This window comes from Littorina saxatilis, linkage group LG12 (genome assembly GCF_037325665.1).
Source record: "Littorina saxatilis isolate snail1 linkage group LG12, US_GU_Lsax_2.0, whole genome shotgun sequence".
Taxonomy (NCBI): Eukaryota; Metazoa; Mollusca; class Gastropoda; order Littorinimorpha; family Littorinidae; genus Littorina; species Littorina saxatilis.
Window position 1 is genome coordinate 21,106,124 of NC_090256.1, and position 23,810 is coordinate 21,129,933.

At 42.1% G+C, this 23,810-nt stretch overlaps 1 protein-coding gene across 3 annotated transcripts in view; it reads right to left on the reverse strand.

Annotated features, from left to right (window-relative positions):
• The window catches only part of LOC138981495 (vasoactive intestinal polypeptide receptor 1-like), a 229,091-nt gene that overhangs the window by 36,868 nt on the left and 168,413 nt on the right, over positions 1-23,810 (reverse strand). For all 3 annotated transcript variants that reach the window (XM_070354436.1, XM_070354438.1, XM_070354437.1), the window contains one exon: positions 14,138-14,234. In XM_070354436.1, coding sequence (XP_070210537.1) covers positions 14,138-14,234 — 97 coding nt within the window. The remainder of the gene's footprint in view (positions 1-14,137; positions 14,235-23,810) is intronic.

Below are 23,810 nucleotides of genomic sequence, written 5' to 3' on the forward strand. Positions count from 1 at the left end.
CCACGAGCGGTGGACAGACGATGCTACAAGTGTACGGTCTTGCGGAAAAAATGCAATGCGTTCAGTTTCATTCTGTGAGTTCGACTGAGCTTGACTAAATGTTGTATTTTTGCCTTACGCGACTTGTTTCTTGTTTAGCTTTCCCCTTCCTCTTCCGTCTCTGTTTCATATAAATCATGCATTCCTTTGTCAAGTGAGGTCAAAATAATTCTAGCTAAGTTGCTAAAGATGTATCTCGAAATATGCATTCGATTGTCTTTAGTTCCACGCTTCGCATTGAAAGATCTCCAGCAACCGCAAGACGACGCATTGTATATCGAACCTTCCAAGAGGAAACAGAGCTCAGTGGCCGCAAAATCGCATCGTAATTTGCATGTGACACAGCTTGACCTGTGACCCCGTTAACCTCTGTATGACGCGCTGTTAGAAATGATTGGACGTTATTTCAGAAACAAATCGGTGGATGAAGGCGAAAGCTCCCGATGCAGGCTGAAAGTGGGAATAAAATCTGCGCAAGAAATAGCTGTGTTTACGTTGTGATGCACAAACATCTGCATGACAGAAAATGCAGGTTTTTTTTTAAGTGGACAAAACTTGGGAGTGGATTTGGAAAAGGGTACGGCTATGGTTGGATGGAAAGGGATCAGCTCGTTACTCCCCCGGCTCGTTACTCCTCCTTAGCATTTGGGTTAGGGTTAGGGTTAGGATTAGGGTTAGGGTTAGTAACAAGCCGGGGGAGTAACGAGCCGGGGGAGTAACGAGCCGGGGGATAACTTCTTCTTCTTCTTCTTCTGCGTTCCCGTTTTTTATGTTGGGTTTGATGCGTGCATGCCTGTTTTTCTCCTGTTATTGGGTGTCGGCACAGGAGGTCTGCCCGCTGTCCTCGGCCAACATGCTCCGTCTTCATGGCAGCTCAAGTTTTTTTTATCGAGGTTCTCTCCTCTAGATCCGCCGTGTTTCGCCTAGGGGCTTGCGCTGCCTAGTTGATAGGGTCACCTCGTAGAGGATGTGGTCATAGACCACGCACGGTCGGTCTTGGGATAGGGAAACGTTATGCTAGTCCGGAGGGATTACGCCACAAAGGCCACCTCGCGAAGACCCAGGGTCCTAGACTAGGGAGGTCCAAGGGGGAGCACCGGGAGGGCTACCCCTCTACCCGCACCTCCAACACAATCCCTTCCCCTGGTAGCTTCATCCCCAAGGAGGAGACAGAGCTACCTGCAACACCCCGGGGGAGTAACGAAATGCTCCCAGATGGAAAGAGGAGGGTTGGAGTGGGCGAGGAGTTCGCATGTGTGGTTGTACTTCAGACCAGCCTGCTTAGTGATTTGTTCCTTTTTCTTATAAGCGAAAAAAAGAAAGAACAACTCACTAACACATCGGGTTATGTTGACATAATCTTGTTTCTTATCCTGTTAGTGAAATTTTCTTTGATGGCTTTCTTGTTCTCTGTCTTTATCATAGCTCATATATGTGGGAGTGAAAATGGCAAGAGTGTAAAATAAGGTAGTGTGCGGGATTGCAGAGACGTCATTTTCACGAACGAATCTGCAGCAAGTCTGTTTCAACAAATAGTGTTATATTATAAACAGGCTGCTCAATTAGGAGCAGTCACACAGGCTTACGGATAGGCCATTATTTCAGCGATCTCAAAATTAGTCCTTTAATGTAAAATTCCCAGTCACAAAAACACACACACACACACCAACACACACATACACACTAGTATAAAAGTCATCTTCACATCACTGGGCCCCACCCCAAACCCACCCTCACCCCACAGTATTGAGGGAGGGTAATGGAAGGAAAGGAAATGACTATCGTATCAGCCCACATGAGTGGCTTCCAGAAGAAATCTTGCAGCAGATATTTAAGGAGTCGACATATATGCTAGATTGGTTTCTATATGTGTGTGTGTGTGTGTGTGTGTGTGTGTGTTTGTGTGTATGTGTATATGTGTGTGTGCATGCGTGCGTGCGTGCGTATGTACACATATATGTATGTGTGTGTGTGTATGTGCGTGCGTGTGAGTGTGCGTGCGTGTGAGTGTGCGTGTGTGTGTGTTTGTGTCCACTCATAAACGTATCAGCTGACCTAGACATAAAACACATTAATAAAACAGATAAACAGAGTAGACAAAAGGAGGAAAGAAGACGAAGAAAACAAAGATGCTAAAAAAATCTGTTGCCTTAAATGGGCAGGAACGGATATTTCTCGCATGAAAGTCACGCTTGCTTAAAACATAAAAGAGGACAAGGTAGATAACATTTTAGCACACACACACAAAAAAAGGAAAACACAAAGCCAAAAAAAAGAAGAAGAAGAAGGATCGAAGGAGGATAGGGAAAAAACAAATCTGCGTTTGAAAGTTTGCCAGGGCGGACGACACTTCTTATCAGCACAGTGGAGCGAGAAAGGGAGGAAAATGATTGTAGGGAAAAATGAAGACATGACATGCCAAAATGCCCAGAATCTTCGTTCGCGCATTACTGGCGTGCCCACCTATATTTATGCATTGTCAAGACGAAGAAAGCGAACATACGTGTGAAGATGAAGTTATCCTTGCGAATTTGTTCCTGAGAAATGTTGTGTATTTTTGTTTGTCTTACCAAATTTGAGAGTCTAAAACTATCTCCCGTCAAGATAGAACAGAAAGAACTTTAGGACAGAATACACGCTGGAGACACGTTACGCCCAATATACGTACACAGACGGTTGTTACCAGATTGTGTACCCAGAAGACGAAAGCGATGTGAAGGTATGCTGGCTAGAATGTTATTCTTGGCACACAGAAGCGTACTTAAAAGAGATTAGTTCAGTTATGGTTGTGAATGTTTTCTGCACTAAGCTGTGTTTTTTGTTTGAAAAGACTTGATTTCAGCGAAAGTGTGACTACGTCGGAGAGAAAAATAATAAAAACACTACAGAAAAGCAGTCTATTGGATTGATATCTACAAAACCTGATTTTTTAGACTCTCTTTAACTTCACGGGAAAAGGGCACAATGGGTAGATGTATCGTGAAGTAGTACGAGAACAAAATAAAAGGCGACCTTCAGGCGACCTTCAGGCGACCTTGACTTCCTGATGCAGTATGTATCCTAATGAAACCCCGACGACATGCAGTACACCATCAAACCTCATGACCACGTCACACACACACAATCAATATAGGCCAATGGGGTGCCTGCATGGTAGCTTAGTCGGTAAAGCACTACACTTGTGATTCTCGGGTCACGGCCGGAAGGGACGCTGGTCAATTTAACGTGCCTATTTATGTCCCACGCCCGCGTTACCACTGTGGCACGCAAACGAGCTATGAAAGTGGCCTATTATACCTACTAAATACAAACACCAGGGTAGCGCGACTCTTTTTGCTGCTAGCTTTCCACTGGGAAGAAGCAACCCAAATTTCCTAGCAATGAGATACAACAAAAGAGTGATGAAAATGGAAAGAAATTGTGACCTTTCTCCTTCCAGCACCCAACACACTAAAAATCAACACTGACATCTAAACCGTCGCAGTAACTAACAAATGAACGACCTCAGTTTACAGGGCTGGACCATGTGTATGGAAGGGAGAGGTACAGTGGTTGACAAGGCCCCCCGATTAAAAAAATACCAAGAATGGTAGGCAATTGGAACGTTGGCAGTTTTTGGATTAAGGCCCCCAGATGCTGTTAACAATTATTGAAAGGGGTATTTTTGGGTCTGTCCTTGAGAAAAATCGGTACATTTCCCGGGTAAGGGACTAACCAGGACACCCCTAACCCCTTAGATCGTTTGACATCAAACGTCAGCAGCGTTAACGAAAACCAAATACCGGCCATGTACTGAACGATAACCTTGACCCAAGAAGCACGCAAGTACCAACCACACTAAACAGAATCCCTGGCATCTAATAAACGATCGTAGCAACGTAACAATAAGGCGACCTTGACATCAGACGTCGCGTCACAAAAACCTGGCACGCGCCAATCGCTGTCTGCGAAAGAGGACGACCGAGGAGGTAGCGAGAGAAAACTAATTTGTCTTCCTTTCCGCCGAGTTGCAGTTGTCGACACGGCTCTTTGGAGCAATAGCATTTTTTCTACCGTGGTGGCAGACTCCATACATTCTGTGATGGACGACAGAGACAATTGGTTGTGCTTTCTATTTTAGGGGTCAATGAAAGGGCACTGGGTACAAATTGTCAGCACATTTAGATGCTTTTTGGGGCGGGGATGTAGCTCAGTCGGTAGCGCGCTGGATTTGTATCCAGTTGGCCGCTGTCAGCGTGAGTTCGTCCCCACGTTCGGCGAGAGATTTATTTCTCAGAGTCAACTTTGTGTGCAGACTCTCCTCGGTGTCCGAACACCCCCGTGTGTACACGCAAGCACAAGACCAAGTGCGCACGAAAAAGATCCTATAATCCATGTCAGAGTTCGGTGGGTTATAGAAACACGAAAATACCCAGCATGCTTCCCCCGAAAACGGCGTATGGCTGCCTAAATGGCGGGGTAAAAAACGGTCATACACGTAAAATTCCACTCGTGCAAAAAACACGAGTGTACGTGGGAGTTTCAGCCCACGAACACAGAAGAAGAAGAAGAAGAAGATGCTTTTTTGTTTGTTTGAATGGTGAGTTATTGTTTGTTTGAATGGTGAGTTATTGTTTGTTTGAATGGTGAGTTATTGTTTGTTTGAATGGTGAGTTATTGTTTGTTTGAATGGTGAGTTATTGTTTGTTTGAATGGTGAGTTATTGTTTGTTTGAATGGTGAGTTATTGGTTGTTTGAATGGTGAGTTATTGTTTGTTTGAATGGTGAGTTATTGTTTGTTTGAATGGTGAGTTATTGTTTGTTTGAATGGTGAGTTATTGTTTGTTTGAATGGTGAGTTATTGTTTGTTTGAATGGTGAGTTATTGTTTGTTTGAATGGTGAGTTATTGGTTGTTTGAATGGTGAGTTATTGTTTGTTTGAATGGTGAGTTATTGTTTGTTTGAATGGTGAGTTATTGTTTGTTTGAATGGTGAGTTATTGGTTGTTTGAATGGTGAGTTATTGTTTGTTTGAATGGTGAGTTATTGTTTGTTTGAATGGTGAGTTATTGGTTGTTTGAATGGTGAGTTATTGTTTGTTTGAATGGTGAGTTATTGGTTGTTTGAATGGTGAGTTATTGTTTGTTTGAATGGTGAGTTATTGTTTGTTTGAATGGTGAGTTATTGTTTGTTTGAATGGTGAGTTATTGTTTGTTGACGTCCCTACAACCGATATGCTTATCCGGGACCGGTGTTTTTGGAATACAATATAGATTCCTGTTTTTTTAGGCGTTCTCGTGCATGGTGTTGGAAACTATCCCAACGGATAGCACACACACACACGCACACACATACACACACCACCCACACACACACACACACACACACACACACACACACACACACACCACACACACACACACACACACACACACACACACACACACACACACACACACACACACGAGTATATATTATCTCTGTATCTATGTGAACCATCCTAACTGTGGAATTACGTTTCATTTCGCTGTCTGATTTAGAAACCTAGAACATAATTCCATTCGGCGCCTCCATGCGAAAGACCCGTATCTAACAGCTCGAGAATCCATCAGGCAGATCAACGGGCCCAGTATCCTGGTGGTTGGGACGTCGGCCTTCCATGTGAAAGATTCGAGGTTCGAATCCCACCGCTGGTCCGATGGAGATTTTTCCGATCTTCAGGGTCAACGTATGTGCAGACCTGATAGTGCCTTATTCCCCTTCATGTGTATACACAAGCACGGTACAGATCCAGTCATCTTTGTCAGAGTCCGTAGGGTTACAGAAACACTAAAATACCCGGGACGCATCCCCGAAAACGGAGTATGATTGTCTAAATGGCGGGGGGGGGGGGGGGGGGGGGGGACAGCCGACGAACGCAGAAGAAGCATAGAAGAAGAAGATCAGCTAGGTCCGCCGAAAATTTCAGAAAATGATAATCCCCCCCCCCCCCCCCCCAAACTATTCCACTATTCCATCCTGTGTAGTAGAACGCTCAAGTCTAATCTGGATTGACAGCGGACAGCTACACATCGAACGAGCAAAGCTAAAATGGAAATCCCTTTTTAAGACCCCCTCCCCCCCATCCGAATTTAAGACTTCCCCCTTTCTAAGACCTTGACTACTGTGTACACTACATTGGGGTGTGCACGTTAAAGATCCCACGATTGACAAAAGGGTCTTTCCTGGCAAAATTGTATAGGCATAGATAAAAAAATGTCCACCAAAATACCCGTGTGACTTGGAATAATAGGCCGTGAAAAGTAGAATATGCGCCGAAATGGCTGCGATCTGCTGGTCGATGTGAATGCGTGATGTATTGTGTAAAAAATTCCATCTCACACGGCATAAATAGATCCCTGCGCCTTGAGTCCGAGTCTGGAGATACGCGCGCGATATAAGACTTCATATACAAAATATTCAGTTTTCTGTTCATAACCTCTGTAAATGTACCTACAAGTTACCACTTCTACCGTTTTAAGACCTGATTTTCTGAAATTTCTTGTTAAGACCCGATTTTCTCAGATTTCTTGAAGCCTTAAAATGAATGTTCCATTGTACCGCAAACCAGCTGAATAAACACTGCCTCTCACTTCCTGACCCACAGACTTTCAAATGAGTCTTGTTAAGGAGAACCCGACGGGAGATGTCTGATTTCTAGCCAGACTCATTCTTGAAGGCTTTATTTCTCAGCAGAAACTACATCAGGGCAATATCTTCCAGGCGAAAGATTGTCTCTCCTCACAAAAATAATTTCAACTAAAAAATACTTTTCTATATTCATTTATCATTTTACAAAAGACTACAACGTTGAACATCGCACTTCTAGCTCTCACTTGCCCCAAGCCAAGAAAGAGGCTTGGGGAGGTGCGAAAATTACGAAGAAGCTACTAGCTCAAACTGACACTGACATCGCTCTCACGACGTACATTATTTCTTGCCATTTTTGTTTCATTTTCGTTCGCATTTAGATGTTACTTTTAGGGAATGAGAGAGGGTTTTCACACCAGGTCGTTGTCGCTTTAACCTTTACCGGATCACGCGTTGGACTACACAGTCCGGATGATGTGGGTCGTGTACGACGCATCCTTTCCAAAGAAGGATTCAACGAACAAAGTATGGGTCGTACACGACCCACGCCATCCGAATAAGGATAAACGTTGTGCCGCTTCTTTGCAGAGTATGGGTCGTACACTACCCACGCCATCCGAATAAGGATAAACAACGTAAAATTCCTTACGTGATTCCATATATCATCCGGACTGTGTAGTTCAAATTACGTCATCGTTTATTTGTTTGTTTACTAAGATAATCTTTCAAAAGTTGGGCAATGGGAAGGTCGTATTGTAATTAGAGATTATTCCCCCCTCTGCTTCTTTACCTCTGTAAACTTGTAGAGCTAGTTATTTGTGGATAAACACCCAGCAACCAAACAAATAACGAGCCAGCAACAGCCTGAATCCTCGATAGCGCAATGGGTTGAGAAGCTGTTCTGTGTCGGTACTACTTTTGCGACTGAAAAGTTCCGAACGCTCTAATGTACGAAGTATACATCTCTGGAGCAAACAATACAAACATACCGCATTTAAATTAACAACTACAGGCTTGAACACATGAATCGCCATATAAAATTCATAAGTTAGGTTGTTTTCTGAATCTAGATCTGCTGTGCACAAACGTTCATCACAAGCAAATGTCCAAGGCAAGTAACTCATACGTTGTCTAGCGACAAGGGTAGTTCCCCTTTCAAATTTCTTTTCACTCAGTTTTTTCGACAACTGACAGCAATCCGACGGTCAGTTTTCAAGAATATTTCATGTTATAAACAGATCACGCGCAACCAAATGCACACATCTTATCAATTTAAACAACATAAAGCGATTTCATACACTATTTTCAACAGAATACTGAACTTCATACAGTTTTTAACGTTGGAACACGGGGGCAAAAGTTCGTCTGCTAGTCCCATTTGACGAAAGAACATTATCCTAAGCGATACCAAAACATGAACAGAACACACAATATCAGCCTTTACCGCCACAGCAGAATAACAGCATATCTGTGTACTTGGTTTTAGTCCAAAATAGGGAAACTGACAAGAAGGAATGATGTGCACGGAACTATACAACCGCGCATTAATCGATCGCCTGCGCAGTTTGACTGGTTGAGTGAATAGGATTCGATCAAACTTTCGCAAAAAACCCTCCTCTTTTCTTTGAATAACTGAAGAAAGGAGGAATAAAGCGGTTACACACCTCGTCTCAGTGATTATCAAAAATAATGGTTTCAGTTCGCGATCATGAAAAAGCTCGCTGAAGCTCGCATTTTTCATGATCCGCTAACTTCGACCATTATTTTTGATAATCACTGAGACTCGGCATGTAACCTCTACTTACATGAAGTCTCAATTACAAACTCCAAATAGTTTCAGAGATAGAGACGATTTTGTGAGGCTCTGGGTCGTCCACGACCCACGAAGCACGGTGAAAACCTTTCATAAGATACCTGATCCTTCAAACAAATATCATTATTACAACAGCGCACGAACTGTGGCGTGACCGACGTCAATAGTTTAGGCTGGGGATCATTCGGGGGAAACACATAAGGTTGAATAATCCAAGCGCTAGCAACGCATGCAATTGTCAGAAACATGTGAAAGGTAACGCCTGCCCCGGAAACATGTAGAAAGCCCAATGGCGCCAGAGTGAAATAGGATACACGTCAGTTGTGGAGAGAACATCAAACTGAAGAATTTATAATGAAAATGTGACAAATTAAAAAAGGCAAGAAGTAATGGAAGAATGAACTAAGACAAAAAGTAATGTACGCAAACAAAGTGATTCAACCATGACTCTCTGTGTCTGATCTTTCAAAATTTTTTTTAATGCGGATTGTGTTACTGCTAAAACGTAAATTTAGGTTCGCACATAACACGCCTTTTTACTGCGTGTTTTTCTGTTTTAGTTGCTGTTGAAAATGTTAGTTGGTTGAAAACAACATAATTCCAGCACAAGTGTAGGCATGTTAGATGGCATTTAGTCAAAAGTGAAAAAGAATAGAAGTTATGGAAGAATTAAAAAAAAAGAAAAAGAAGTAATGTACTCAAACAAAATAGTTCAACCATGACTCTCTGTGTCTCATCTTAGCTGATATAGTCCTGCTAGACTGATGTCAATTTAGGGTCGTGCATAACACAGCTTTTCACTGCGTCTTTCTTTTTCTGTTTTTGTTGCTGTTAAAATTTTAGTCGATTCATAAGGACAGATTTCTAGCACAAGTGTAGAAAATACAGAACCCTTGATAAGATGTTTACACGGGTAGCATCATTTTGCAAATAAGAGCACTCTTTCATTTCTTCTTTTTGAAGAGCAAAGTGTAGCAACTCCTTTCTAAGCCAGACTAAAACGATAATAGTTCTTTCACAAGATTCTCCTTTACGTCAGCGCTGCAGCATTTTTAAACGGTCGCAGGAAATGCAACTCACACCAGGTTAACCAGCTCTTTGTCAGGTGAAAATTTCAACACAGGTGCCTGAATGGGCACATAAATCATGGTTGGTTATCTTTGAAATACACGCCCTAACGGCGACGCATCCACTACGCTGACTATCATTTGTCTTGCACGCATTCGTTAAATTTAAAGGCCCACTACGCCTCGTAAAAGCAGTTTGCCTCACCATCTCAGATCTGGCCAATCTTTTACACGGGATAAGACCATCACTCCACTCGGTCACATACCAACAATTTGAATCCTGAGTTCTTGCTGTGGTGAATTTGAATTTTCTTATGAATTAATTGCCGAAAAGGGCACCTGTGTATTTTACAAAATGAATTCTTTAACCAAAAAAAACAACCCCACTCTAAACACAGAGCACTCAGGCTGTTCATGTGGAGGGATGGTCTTATCCAATGTTAAAGCCTGGTCAGATCTGAGACGGTGAGGAGAACTGTTTTCACGAGGCGGAGTGGGCCTTTAAGACAGCAATTAGAGAGACTTAAATGCAGTTGCGCTAACTGTGTAACAACTGCATAATCGAGAGGTTTAAATATAGCGTTTACGACAAAAACAGGTGGTCCTGGAAATATATTACGTGTTTAAGTTAAGATTTCACTACTGGGAGGTAGAAACTGCCAGCACGGACAGCAGTAACACAACACGATTGTGGACAGGCTGTCTTTTCTCTGATGCCGCAGCATATCTTGGCTGAGATCAGTTAACAGGAAAATCATCATCTGTAATGGTGACGACTATTTACACTGTAAGTTGTAAAAGCATCAGTCTTTCAATCTTTGACACGTGGAACATTTAACACTGATAAAGACGTCTACATTAATTCGATAATCTACCGAAATACAATATTTGGACTTATTCTTATTGCAGAGAAGCTGTTTTAACCTCTCGGAGGAAATCTCCGATTGCTTTTTATACATATTTTCATATCATTTTTTTTCGGTCAGAGGAAATTCCAGTCATCAATTTTAAAAGCAACGATTCTTCAACGTCAGAGAGAAGAACATTAAAGCATATATTGCGTTTTGGAGTACTCAAGAACTTTAGAATGTCATCCTACGTATCGGAGTTACGCCCACAGACAGTCATTCATCCGCCAATCTGGCCAGACAAACCGGCTCCATCACCTCGCCCCCACCCCCCCCTCCCCCCAAAAAAAAAACACCACCCCAAAAAACAACCATTTAGAACCTCAACCTCCCCCCCCACACACATACAAATAAGGAAAGAAAATCCAATCCAAACAACAAACAATCAAAGACTAACAGACAGCTATAATAGACAGAGCGACAGACCGATAGACAGAACGACAGACAGACCGATAGACAGAACGACAGACAGACCGATAAACAGAACGACAGACAGACCGACAGCCAGAGCGACAGACAGACAGGCTACGCCCTTGCATGCTGCACTGTTCACAAATAATGTAGTGCAGCCAACCAAAGATAGTCTTGGCTATCATCTATATCTATATATATATACGACTAGTGTCTGTGTGTCTGTGTATCTGTCTGTGTATCTGTGCGCGATGCACGGCCAAAGTTCTCGATGGATCTGCTTCAAATTTGGTGGGCATATTCAGGTAGACCCGGGACACGACACAACCTGGTCGATATTTCAACACGTGCTCTCAGCGCGCAGCGCGGAACCGATTTTGGTTCCACCTCAGCTATTTTGGTTTCACCTCAGCTTACCCGGGCCCCCATACCGACACACCATAGCCGCTACACCACATCACAACGCCAAAGTTCTCGGTGGATCTTTTTCAAATTTGGACACCGTATTCAGCTACACCCCGGACACAATATCATCGATGAGATATTTCAACACGTGCTCTCAGCGCGCAGCGCTGAACTTATTTTCGTTTTTGTGTTCATTTCACCATTATAAGTAACTCTTCCTTATCTTCTCCAGTGTTTGGCGTTTATCTCCCTTCCTTCGTGTGGCTTTCCCGTTCAGTTGTAAGTTACTACACTGCGCTGTCCACTGCGCTGAGCGTCTTCGGCGTTCTGTTACTGTTACTATTTTTAGAAGGTCAACGCAGTGTACAGAACGTAAATTGGACCCGTAAATTATCCTCACTGTAAAAGTGCAAAGGTCGAATCAATTTATAGCCACGCGAAAAATACACTGTCATCTATCTCTCTATAGATACGGCTTCTCTGTGTTTTTGTGTGTGTGTGTGTGAGTGTGTGTGTCTCTATGTAAGCAACACCTGTGCATTCTTCAGTTCTGTTTGTGATGTGGTCTGGCGGCTTTTGTGTAATTTTATGTACTGGCCTTCCTTTGAGAAGCCATAACTTGCTCAGTCCTGTTTGAGTGGAGTTCGCCTCCAAAGGTGATTAACACGGTTACATTCCTCGACAAGGATGGGACTCGATATGGTCAGGAATGGCATTATGGCCACTGAATCATTTTCGTGCTGTTCCCATTCCACGAATCTGGGAGGGACCTAAGCTTGGCGGGTCCATTGTTCGGACCCGGCGAAGCCGGCGTACGGCTCTAAGTACTTCTTTCCGGCGAAGCCGGCTACCCGGCGAAGCGGGTATTCATTCTAGTAGAATATATATAGCTAGGAGCACACACTCTAAGAAAGGACAAACGATATATTTCAAAGATTAGCACCAAGGGTTTCTATCTCTTGTGCCAAGCGCCTTGGGATACAAGAGACAGAACAGCTAATTTCAGTGTTACAAGAGAATGTTTATCGACAGGTGGGCTGCTAGTTTGTTTAGACACTTTTTGTAGGCAACCATGAGAAATCGTGTCGTTGTGTGTGGCCGTTTGCAGTGTACACTCAGGACCATTGAATTGATGCTTTCGCAATTGGAGGGCACACAGACAACAAGAACACAATTAGACACACACGTATGAAGATACTGCAAACCTTGCTATAATCATTGCATTACAGGCATATATATATGTTACAGTAAATCTGTGAAACCAGGAAATACGTGTATTATCTAGGTAATACATGAATTAACTGACGGAAAAAAACCCAGTTAATTCATGTATTACCTGAAATAGTTTAGTTAATACACGTACTCCCTGGTTTCACAGATTAACTGTAACATATATACGCAGAGACAAAAACCCACAGACATATTCAAACAGACACAGACAGACACTTCAACAGCAATCACACAACCAACAACACCACAAGTTGACCATCACTAAACAACAGAAGAAACTATGATGACAATTAAAATCAACAGAGATGCAAACATATTACATTTTCATTCTTATCTTATTTTTATGTATAGTTCTTCCCTGCAGTCTATCTGTCCATGTTATGTTGAACTTAAACGTTGTAAATTCGGGGAAGTTTTTCTAAAGCAACTTAAGGTTCTGAATTTGCAGAATTTGCTCTTGTAAACAAAACAAATCCTTTTAATTATGGAATGAACTTTACAGATGCGTTTTGTTAACATGTGGTTCTTAAGGAAAACGTCGGCACTGCCATTTTGAGACAGTGAGTGACATACAAAGGAAGACAACTATGGCGGCAGAAAGTATGCGTTTTCTTCGACCAAATATAATACACAAATGACCAAATGACCCTTAATTTTGGAGCTATTTCCGTCAAGAAATTTGATCAAATGTATTCTCTGCATTGATAAAAGCGACTTTTATTAAACATAACTCAATTACCAAAACCCAGATAGACTGCTAAAGTTGCACAACTCTAAGAACAAGAATGATAGGTTATTGGAACGTTGACTCTATGACAAAACAAACGTCACATTAACAGTACGTCGACCCATTGGTCTTTTAATCTTGCAAGCGAGTTTCGTCGACAATTTTGAGATAAGTTCATTTTCTGTAGCATAAGTGTTTTTATCCTACATACGTGAGAGAGACACCCGTGAGATAATAATCGTTCAAATCACACGTGTGTATATCATGTAAATGAGGTCATGTCAAGCAAGTCTGGCAGGGACCTGTTTTTCACCTGCTTATGATGCCAAAGTCACCGAGACAAACGTCATTATAGAAACAAAAATTGCGCTCGCTAATTACCCTCAATGAATCTTTAGAACTAACACGTCACGCCACACTTTCAGAGTGACGTGTCTTTGCTTTGACGTAATAGATTGCACGAGGCTTTAGAAGAGATCGAGGTTCCAAAACAAGCGTCTTCAATTTAGCTGCCTCGTCTGCAAGACATTTTCAGTAAAATACACGTAAGTACAGTATGTAGGATAAACAGAATACTACATGGCTTGCTGTGTCGTACCAGATTTACACTCGTTGCTTTTTCAAATAGTGAACAGCTCGCTTTCGCTCGCAGTTCAATATTTAAAAAAGCAACTCGTGTAAATCTGGTACGACACAGCAAGCCATGTAGTATTCTCTATTTCTGTCTGAGTATCTGTCTACTTAAAAAGACCACTGCGTCGACGTAACGTAAATGTAACGTTTTGTTAAGTCATAAATTGAACGTTCCAATAACTTACCGTTCTTGGTTTTTGAATTTCAAATATAAATCAATAATGGATTTGGATTGTGCGCTTTGAACTTACAACGCTTAAGTTGAATATTACCCCAAAAATCAAAAGCTAGCTTACCTGCAAGGGTGATAGGCTCCGAGAACATCCGCTTGGAACAGTCAAACAAGGCGGTCTTCAGACGCTCGATCTGCTCGTTCTGCGACAGCTCCGACACCTGATGAGGAAACAATGTGGGGTGAGCACTCGTTGTCATGCCGTCCGCCACTGTGTAGGCTCCCTCCATCATGTTCATTGTTCTCTCAACTTCACTTTGCTTTTCTGTGTTTCTTCACTTTGGAGGGTCTTTTCCTCTAAGAGGCGTCCTTTGTACAGTCAGGTGAAGGAGGGAAGTGTCTGAGTTTTATTTCGTTCAGGATTTTTACTTCACTTTGTGTTGGGTTTCCCCCTTCACCTTAGCGGGTCTTTGAGGCGTTTTCCCCAAGGTGGCGTCTCGCGTACATTCAAGTTAAAGAAGGAAAGTGTCACAGATGAGATTCTCTTGTTGAAGATATTCACTGTCCATTCACACAATGCAAGGTCGGGTTAGCACTAGTCGTCATACTGTTGACCTTCCTCCATCAGGCTCATTGTTCTCTCAACTTTACTTTGTTTTCTTTGCCTCACAGGGTCCATAAAACCAGCTAGATGCCATTTAACTTCAAGAATCGTACGTACACCGGGAACTCACTCAAAGAAGAGACTGTTTCCAACTAGGCTCGTTTATTCAGGGTTTTCAATGTTCAAGGGACAGACCACTGTGAACTTATAAATGAAAATAGCATGGTGTGCTTTCTTGTCACAAAAAAGATACCTTCCAGTCAATAGAAGAATGAACAAAATCGGATTTGTTCCACGATTTTCACTGTTCTTTCGTGGGAAAAGTATCTCTTGAGTGGTCAGCAAAAGGACGAAGTCTTTCCTGACGAGTTTCCGCTTTTCGGCAACAGGGCAATAAACAACTGACCAAGTGCAGTCAGTTCAAGACGCCACGCAGTCAACTAAACGGACAGGTCAGATAAAAATGCGTCAACAAGCGTTGAACTCAGCAGTGAATCTTACACACAACTTCGCTCTGTTCACAGCCTCGCAGTGTGAGATGCTGGGATTTTTACCGCAGACGATTAATACAGTTTCTCACTTTGTAAGTATTCTAACACCTTCATCAGCTGCTGACACTGACTAGCAAAATCCACTGCACGTCACACACAACAAGAACGAGATAACAGATGACTACAAGACAAAGGCAACAGTATACACACCCAAAAAACATCCGTCTTGGGTTTAAGGACAAAAGCTATCTCTTTCAAGGACACCGTATAACCGAGCTTGCCTTACGCTTCCCGGATACGTTTGTGTGACAACCAACATCATCTGACGTCGACAGAAACTGTGCAAAACTGCGTGATGACATGGCAGAGGCGAAGACTCATCCCGGCAACACAAACAGGACAACCGAAGTTCAAAGACTTGTACAAATTAACGGGTTCGTTCTGTCGGAAAAGTAGTACTTTCACAAATGAAATGAACCTTAATAGACCGTAAAAAACCCGTTCCCTTCCCCCTTAAAAATAATGAATAAGTAAAACTTGAAGAAGAAGGAGAAGAAGAAGGAGAAGAAGAAGGAGAAGCAGAAGAAGGAAGGAAGGAAGAAAGAAAGAAAGAAAGAAAGAAAGAAAAAAAGAAAAGGAAGGAAGGAAGAAAGAAAGAACGAAAGAAAGAAAGAAAGTAAGAAAGAAATTAAAGAACTAGCAATCGTAACCATAGTATTGTACAGCAGTAAGTAGGAAGAAAAAAATTCGATACTACTATTAAAGCTGCTTGAAAAAAGTACAGTGGCGCATTAATTAAGAGATGCAGGTCTTGTTGCGAGTGGCTTGATTGATCGTGTTGAACCAAGTTCAGTTAACTCAAAAGGACACTCGACCTTATTTTCTCTGAAACTATTCTGAGGTCAATGCACGGCCAAGAAGCCAACAATCTCACAAAAGCAACTCTTGATGTTTTCCTCATAAACAACAACAACAACTCAAAATCGACTTTGAATGTTCTTCTTCCAATAAGAGATTCTGTCAAAAACGGACTACACGCATCAATGCATTTACGCGACAAGCATGCAACACGAATATGAACTCTTGATAAAGCGGGATCCACTTGTTACATCTAGTCAAGTTATGACTAAATGTTTTAACATCGAGGGGGGAATCGAGACGAGGGTCGTGGTGTATGTGCGTGTGTCTGTGTTTGTGTGTGTGTGTGTGTGTGTGTGTGTGTAGAGCGATTCAGACTAAACTACTGGACCGACCTTTATGAAATTTGACATGAGAGTTCCTGGGTATGAAATCCCCGAACGTTTTTTTCATTTTTTTTTTATAAATGTCTTTGATGACGTCATATCCGGCTTTTCGTGAAAGTTGAGGCGGCACTGTCACGCCCTCATTTTTCAACCAAATTGGTTGAAATTTTGGTCAAGTAATCTTCGACGAATCCCGGACTTCGGTATTGCATTTCAGCTTGGTGGCTTAAAAATTAATTAATGACTTTGGTCATTAAAAATCTGAAAATTGTAAAAAAAAATAAAAATTTATAAAACGATCCAAATTTACGTTCATCTTATTCTCCATCATATTCTGATTCCAAAAACATATAAATATGTTATATTTGGATTAAAAACAAGCTCTGAAAATTAAATATATAAAAATTATTATCAAAATTAAATTGTCGAAATCAATTTAAAAACACTTTCATCTTATTCCTTGTCGGTTCCTGATTCCAAAAACATATAGATGTGATATGTTTGGATTAAAAACACGCTCAGAAAGTTAAAACAAAGAGAGGTACAGAAAACCGTGCTATCCTTCTTAGCGCAACTACTACCCCGCTCTTCTTGTCAATTTCACTACCTTTGCCATGAGCGGTGGACTGACGATGCTACGAGTATACGGTCTTGCTGAAAAATGGCATTGCGTTCAGTTTCATTCTGTGAGTTCGACAGCTACTTGACTAAATGTTGTATTTTCGCCTTACGCGACTTGTTTTTCTTCCAAGAAGTCATTCTGTCAAAAACGGACAACACGCATCAATGCAGTCACTCGTCAAGCAACACGAATACGAACTCTTGCCAAAGCGGAATCCATTTGTTTTTTTTCCAAGAGGTCATTCTGTCAAAGACGGACAACACATCATCAATAAATCCGCGGGGATGTATCTGACGAAGAAGGCAGAATGGATCGTCAATTCGCGTCACATCCGCACAGGTTCAAGGTAACTAGTGGCGTAAAAGGACGACAGGGAAGCAAAACAGCCAACACGAAAAAGTCATTCCAGAATGAATTTGGAAGCTTTTTGCACCTGTCTCTTCTGCGTGATAAATTACTCATGCAGGCTTTGAATTTTGGACCAGGGTAGTAGCCAGGAAAACGCGCGAAGGGAAAACATTACATGTTGGCTATACACGCACGGTCGTACTCAGTACTCTTACAGTCACAGAGCATCTCTCTCTCTCTCTCTCTCTCTCTCTCTCTCTCTCTCTCGCTCTCTCTCTCTCTCTTTCGCTCTCTCTTTCTCTCTCTCACTCGCTCTCTCTCTCCCTCTGTCTCTCTTTCGCTCTCTCTCTCTCTCTCTCTCTCTCTCTCTCCCTCGCTCGGGGGGGTCAAGGTCGACCACGAATGGCGCAGGAGGGAAAATTTTTCACAGTGCAGACAAGATGGATATTTTTCAAGTTCAAAGTGGCTATATCAAAGTTTGAGTCTCCAGAACTATACAAGTGAAAGTCTAAAGTGATTGTGTGCAGAAATCTACTGAAAATGATCGAGGTAGGACTTTGGAGGGCCAGTATTGGTCGTTTTCATCTGGCTTGTGTGGCAAAACATTTCTTGAACCGGCTTTGTGCTCAGCCCGTGTATGGTGACAGTTCTGAAATCAGTGTCAGCGACGTGTGCATTACTTGGGGATGCCTTGTTTTTCTTGCGAACATCGTGTGCTGCTTCAAAGATGTTGCGGAAAGTGCTTTTAGTGCGCCATTCCCACCCCTGGGAACTGTGACTTATAATTCGTCAACAGTGACTGGCCATTTGTCAGTGCCAAGTGATGACCTTGTACACCTGTCACCGATGGCGGTGACCTTTCCGCACGCACAGCACGCGCCATCTTTGTGCCTGGCAGTGATTGCCTTCGCGATACGACGCTTGAGATTGAGCAATGACGTAGAGGAAAACCCTGGGCCTGCTGTCAGTGGCAGTAGCGAAAGTAGTGGTGGTGGTGCGGAGTCAACTGCAGTGGCAGATAGCATCAAACACTTAGAGCAGTCGTTGCAACAGAAGCTGGATGTCGTTCTGGCAACCATGCAAACACAGGCGGACTTTCTCAAACGACAAGAAGACATGCTTAGAAAACAAGAGACATTGATGAAGAAATTTGGGGATGAGCAAGAGACAATGAAAAAGTCCCTCAAGAAGAACGAACAGTCGATCTCCAACCTCTCCTCACAACAAGACGATCTGTATCGTGTGGTGACTAGCCTCGAGGCAGAGGTTGACAGGCTGGAGGGGTTTTCCCGTCGCAACAACGTCAAGTTTTTCGGAATACCAGAAGAAGTTGGCGACACCGATGCTGACTGTGTTGTTGCAGTGAAAAACGTTCTTGACACATACATTCCTCAGAAGCAGTGGGAGCCTGACGTCATCGAGCGAGCGCATCGCCTCGGCAAACCCAACCCCAAGAATCCCAACCCCCGCCCTATCATTGCCAAGTTCCAACGTTGGGGCGATGCGATGCGTCTCATGAAAGACCGTGAGGCACGAAACGACATGGAGCACGACAACCTGAGAGCGGCCCAAGATCTCACCAGACGGCAGACCCAGAAGCTGAAACAGCTGAGGGAGGAGGGGAAGACGGCCTACTACACAAACGGCAAGCTACGCTTCCATGACAACCCCAGAAACAACGATGATCGCCGTGCTGACAACCGCCGGCCGGGTGGCCCCGGCTTGTTGACAAACACCGACTCGGAGACGCCCCCTGATCACGAGCAGCGTCAACCAATCAGCGAAGTAGAAATAGAGCGTGACGTCAGTGACACTCAGGGTCACAGCCGTGACACTGAAGAAAATTCCGGTCGGAATTCCGGGCAGAGTGACGCCAGAGATAAGCGTGTGACCCGCTCAGCCAATCGGCAGGGCCACAAAGACATGACATTGGGTGGCGATAGTGGAGGTGGTGGGTACTCGGCCTACATTCGCAACGTGCGTGGAACTCCCACCCGTGCAGGAAACAGCGAATAGGGGCGTGGCCAAGGCTATGACAATGCAAACAAACAAGACACACAAGCACATGACAAAAACACACCTGATGTAAATAATGTTGCAACAGCAAATAAGGACAAATTGAATACTTCTTTTTCATTTCTTTGTTGGAATATAAATGGGTTGATTGCCAAGCTAACTGACCCTGATTTTGTTGATTACATAACTTCTTTTGATGTTTGCTTTTTGTCTGAAACCTTTACTTTGCCAAGCTTTGACTTCAGTACCTATTTTAGTGATTTCATTGTTCTTCATTCACCAGGTGTGAAACTGACCAAGATGGGCCATGTTTCTGGTGGAACTGTTATGTTGATTCGTAAATGTCTGTCGGATTTTGTTGAGACTATTGATACCAAGAGTGAAAATGTTTTGTGCGTAAAACTTTCAAAAGAATTGTTTGGTTGTAAGAAAGACATGATGTTTATTGGTCTGTATAATCATCCAGTGGGCAGTGTGTACTATGATAAAAAAGATTATGATTGTACTCTAGAAATGCTAGAACAGTTTATTTTGTCTTTAATGGAAGCTGGCAGGGATGTGTACTATTTACTTGGAGGTGATTTGAACGCCCGAATAGGGGATTGGTGTCTTGAATGTGTTGATGAAGAAGATGATGATGAGGATGGTAATGTTTTTGAAAGAAAATCACAAGATGTTTTGACAAATAACTTTGGTAAAATACTGATTCAGTTTTGCTGCATGTTTCACCTTGTACCTCTGCATGGATTAGTACAACCAGGTTTCGATGATAAATTCACTTTTGTGTCTGAAAGAGGAAATAGTACTATTGATCACTTTTTGTCTTCAGTTGATTTTGTTGAATATGTAAATATGTTTTCTGTTGTCAACCGCATTGAGTCTCATCATATGCCTGTTCGGCTAGATGTGTGTGCTGCCCTAAAAATTGACGCTGATGTAGACAGTGAGAATAAGACTAGTTCAGAGAAACTGACTTGGGATTCCTCCAAAGCTAGTGTATTTTTAGATTTTCTTTCTTCACGTGAAGGTCAAACTGCCATCGATGACGCTGCTGCATGTATTGATGATAACTCTGACGCTGCCTTGACAATGTTTGTAAACACGCTTTTAGAAGCGGGTCGGTGCATGCGATGCACGGTGTTTTTTGGAGGCCGTCAGCGTCGTACGAGCCGATGGTTTGACACAGAGTGTAGGGAGGGAAAACGTGAAGTTAATAGATTACTTAGTCGGTACTCTCGCACTAGAAAGGTTGAGGATAAACTACAGTATTTGCAAAAAAGATCTGAATATCAAAATATGATAAAAGAGAAAAAGAAAGCACATAGAAAATCAGTACAAGATTCTTTACTAGAAAACAGAAAAAATCCTTCCATGTTCTGGTCAACGGTAAAGCGGTCTCGCCCAAGGGAGAGAAACCGTGCTACTATAAATATCGATGTCTGGAAAGATCACTTTGAAAACATTTTGGGACAGCACACAGCTTCAACGCCTGAACAAAACGAAAATGTAATAAATGAAGAAAGTGAGGAAGATGTACATATTTATGAATTGGATGAACAAATTTCGTTAGCTGAGGTAAAACAAGCCATTCGAAAATTAAAAGCAGGGAAAGCTTCTGGTATTGATGAAATACCAGCAGAATTTCTAAAAGCAGCTGAGGATATTGTTGCCCCTTTTCTCACTAAGTTCTTTAATCGTGTTTATGACACTGGTGTGTTTCCTAAACAATGGAGTCAGTCCGTGATAGTTCCTTTACTGAAAAAGGGTGATGTAAATAATCCTGGAAATTATAGGGGCATTTCCCTCCTGAGTACTATTAGTAAAGTTTTTACTTCCATCCTAAATAGGCGTCTGTATAAATGGGCAGAGAGTGAACACAAGATATGTGAAGAACAAGCTGGTTTTCGAAAAAAACTATTCAACTATTGATCATCTTTTTACACTTGTGACTATGATTAAGAAATGTCTGTACGGACAAAGGAGAAGTAAACTGTACGTTGCTTTTATTGATTATTTGAAAGCTTTCGATTCTGTAGACAGGGATAGTTTGTGGGTCGTTCTTCAAAAAATAAAAACTTCGACGAAAATGCTCCGTATGCTACAAGGGATTTATGATTCTGTCCAGTCATGTGTAAGATGGGGCCCTGAAGTGTCTGACTTTTTTGATTGCCCTGCCGGGGTGAAACAAGGCTGCATGTTGTCTCCCCTGATTTTTTCCCTGTTAATTACTGAAGTAGCCGATAAAGTAACCTCAAATGGAAGGCATGGTGTTCAGTTTTTGCCTGGATTACAAGAAATTTTTTTGCTTCTTTTTGCTGACGATATTTGTTTGATTTCTACAACACCTGTTGGACTACAAAACCAATTGAACAATCTTGAACAAGCCTCCTCTGCCCTTGGCCTCAGTGTAAATTTAAAGAAAACAAAAGTAATGGTTTTTCGGAAAGGCGGTCATCTATCTAAGACAGAAAAATGGTTTTATCAAGGTAAACCTATGGATGTTGTAAACAGTTATAAATATTTGGGTGTCACATTGACAACAAAATTATCATTTGACATTGCTTTAGAAGAATTTGCAGGCAGAGCCAAGGGAAAAGTGGTAGAAATCATGAAAACAATGTGGAGCTTAGGTAGCATGGATGTTAGTGTATTTTTTAAATTGTTTGATGCGCTAGTAAAACCTATGCTTTTGTACGCCTCTGAAATATGGGGTATCACACGCTTTCGTTCTGTTGAATCTCCGCATTTGTTTGCTTGTAAAAGATTTTTGAATGTTTTACCAAGAACTCCAAACGCGATGGCATATGGAGAACTCGGTCGTTTCCCTTTATTCATTGACAGTACTGTCAGTGTTATCAGGTACTGGCTAAAGCTGCAGAACATGTTTTTGGTTAGATTACCTAGACAAGCGTACGAGATGGATAAAAAAAGATTTTCAAGGTTACCCGGAAATGAGGTTGATTTGCAAAATTGGGCTTGCTCGGTAAAGCGTTGTTTGGATATGTGTGGGTTTTCCTTTGTATGGCTGAATGGTGGTGTTGTTCATGAAAAAGCTTTTCTGCGTGCGTTTAGACAGCGTTTGATTGACTGCTATAAGCAGGAATGGTTTGGTAAGATAATGGAAAGTGATAGATTTTCAACGTATAGTTCGTTCAAGTCTTTATTGCAGCCGGAAAAATACCTAACAGATATCACACTTACTAAATTTAGAAACATTTTTGTCAAACTACGCCTAGGTATTATTGACCTGAATGGAAACAAACGCTATAGTGCTGTACCAAACACGTGCCCGTTTTGTCCTGCTGTGGAAAACGAAATACATTTTCTGCTACATTGCCCAAAATACCAGGATCTACGTGTAAAATATATTTTGAAATATTTCACTGACAATGTACATGTACCACCCTTGATTTTTCTGCTACAAAATGAGAGTATATACATTAATAGAGCTGTAGCCATGTATTGTTATTATGCCATGAAAACACGTGATGAAGAAATTTCAAACAGGCAATTGTTGCTATGACTGATACTTTGAGACAAAATTTGTAAATTTTCGTGCCACGATATATATTTTTCTTGTTCCTGTACAACCATGAAATTTTGTTGTGGATTTTTATTCCTATTTTTTCCTGTGTCTTTTGTAAACCCCCATGCGTATATGCCGGTGGCCTCGCATTAAATTTCCTGAGTTCCTGAGTTCTCTCCCTCGCTCGCTCGCTCTCTCTTTCTCTCTTTCACTCTCTCTTTCTCTATAGTTTCATTCATTCTCTCTCTGTCTCTCTGCCTCTCTTCTTTCTCTCTTAACTTGTTTATCATTTATTATAATTTTGTATTAGATTCAAGGACATGTTGTAAGAAAAGGCGTAGCCTTCAACCTCTATCCTTGAAAAATAAAGGTCCATCATAAAAGTTACATCTCTCTCTCTCTCTCTCTCTCTCTCTCTCTCTCTCTCTCTCTCTCTCTCTCTCTCTCTCTCTCTTTGATGCTTGGACGACACCCACACCTAACTAAACATTTTTTGTAAAACAAAATAAAAAAACACACACACACACACACAGATAAACCAAGAGCAACAAAAATAACAACTACAACAGGAAACATAATAACAAACAAACAAACAAACAAACAAACACCTCATGACACACATTTGCAAATATTCTTAAAAGACGCAAACTTGGCCCACTCAACACGCGCATACACATCCTCTTCCCTTACCCCACCAAAACACGAATACAGACACACAGAAGCAAAAACACACGTGGAGAGACAGACAGACAGACAAACAGACAAACAGACAGACGGACGGACGGACGGACGGCCAGCCAGCCAGCCAGCCAGCCAGACAAAGACACCCCTACTCCATCACACCCCTCCCCTCCCCGCCGACGACCTCAATCTTCATTCCATCAAATCCATTATAAAGGCGGTGTGTCGTAACATTTCAATCTCGTTCTGTTCATCCTGATCGACG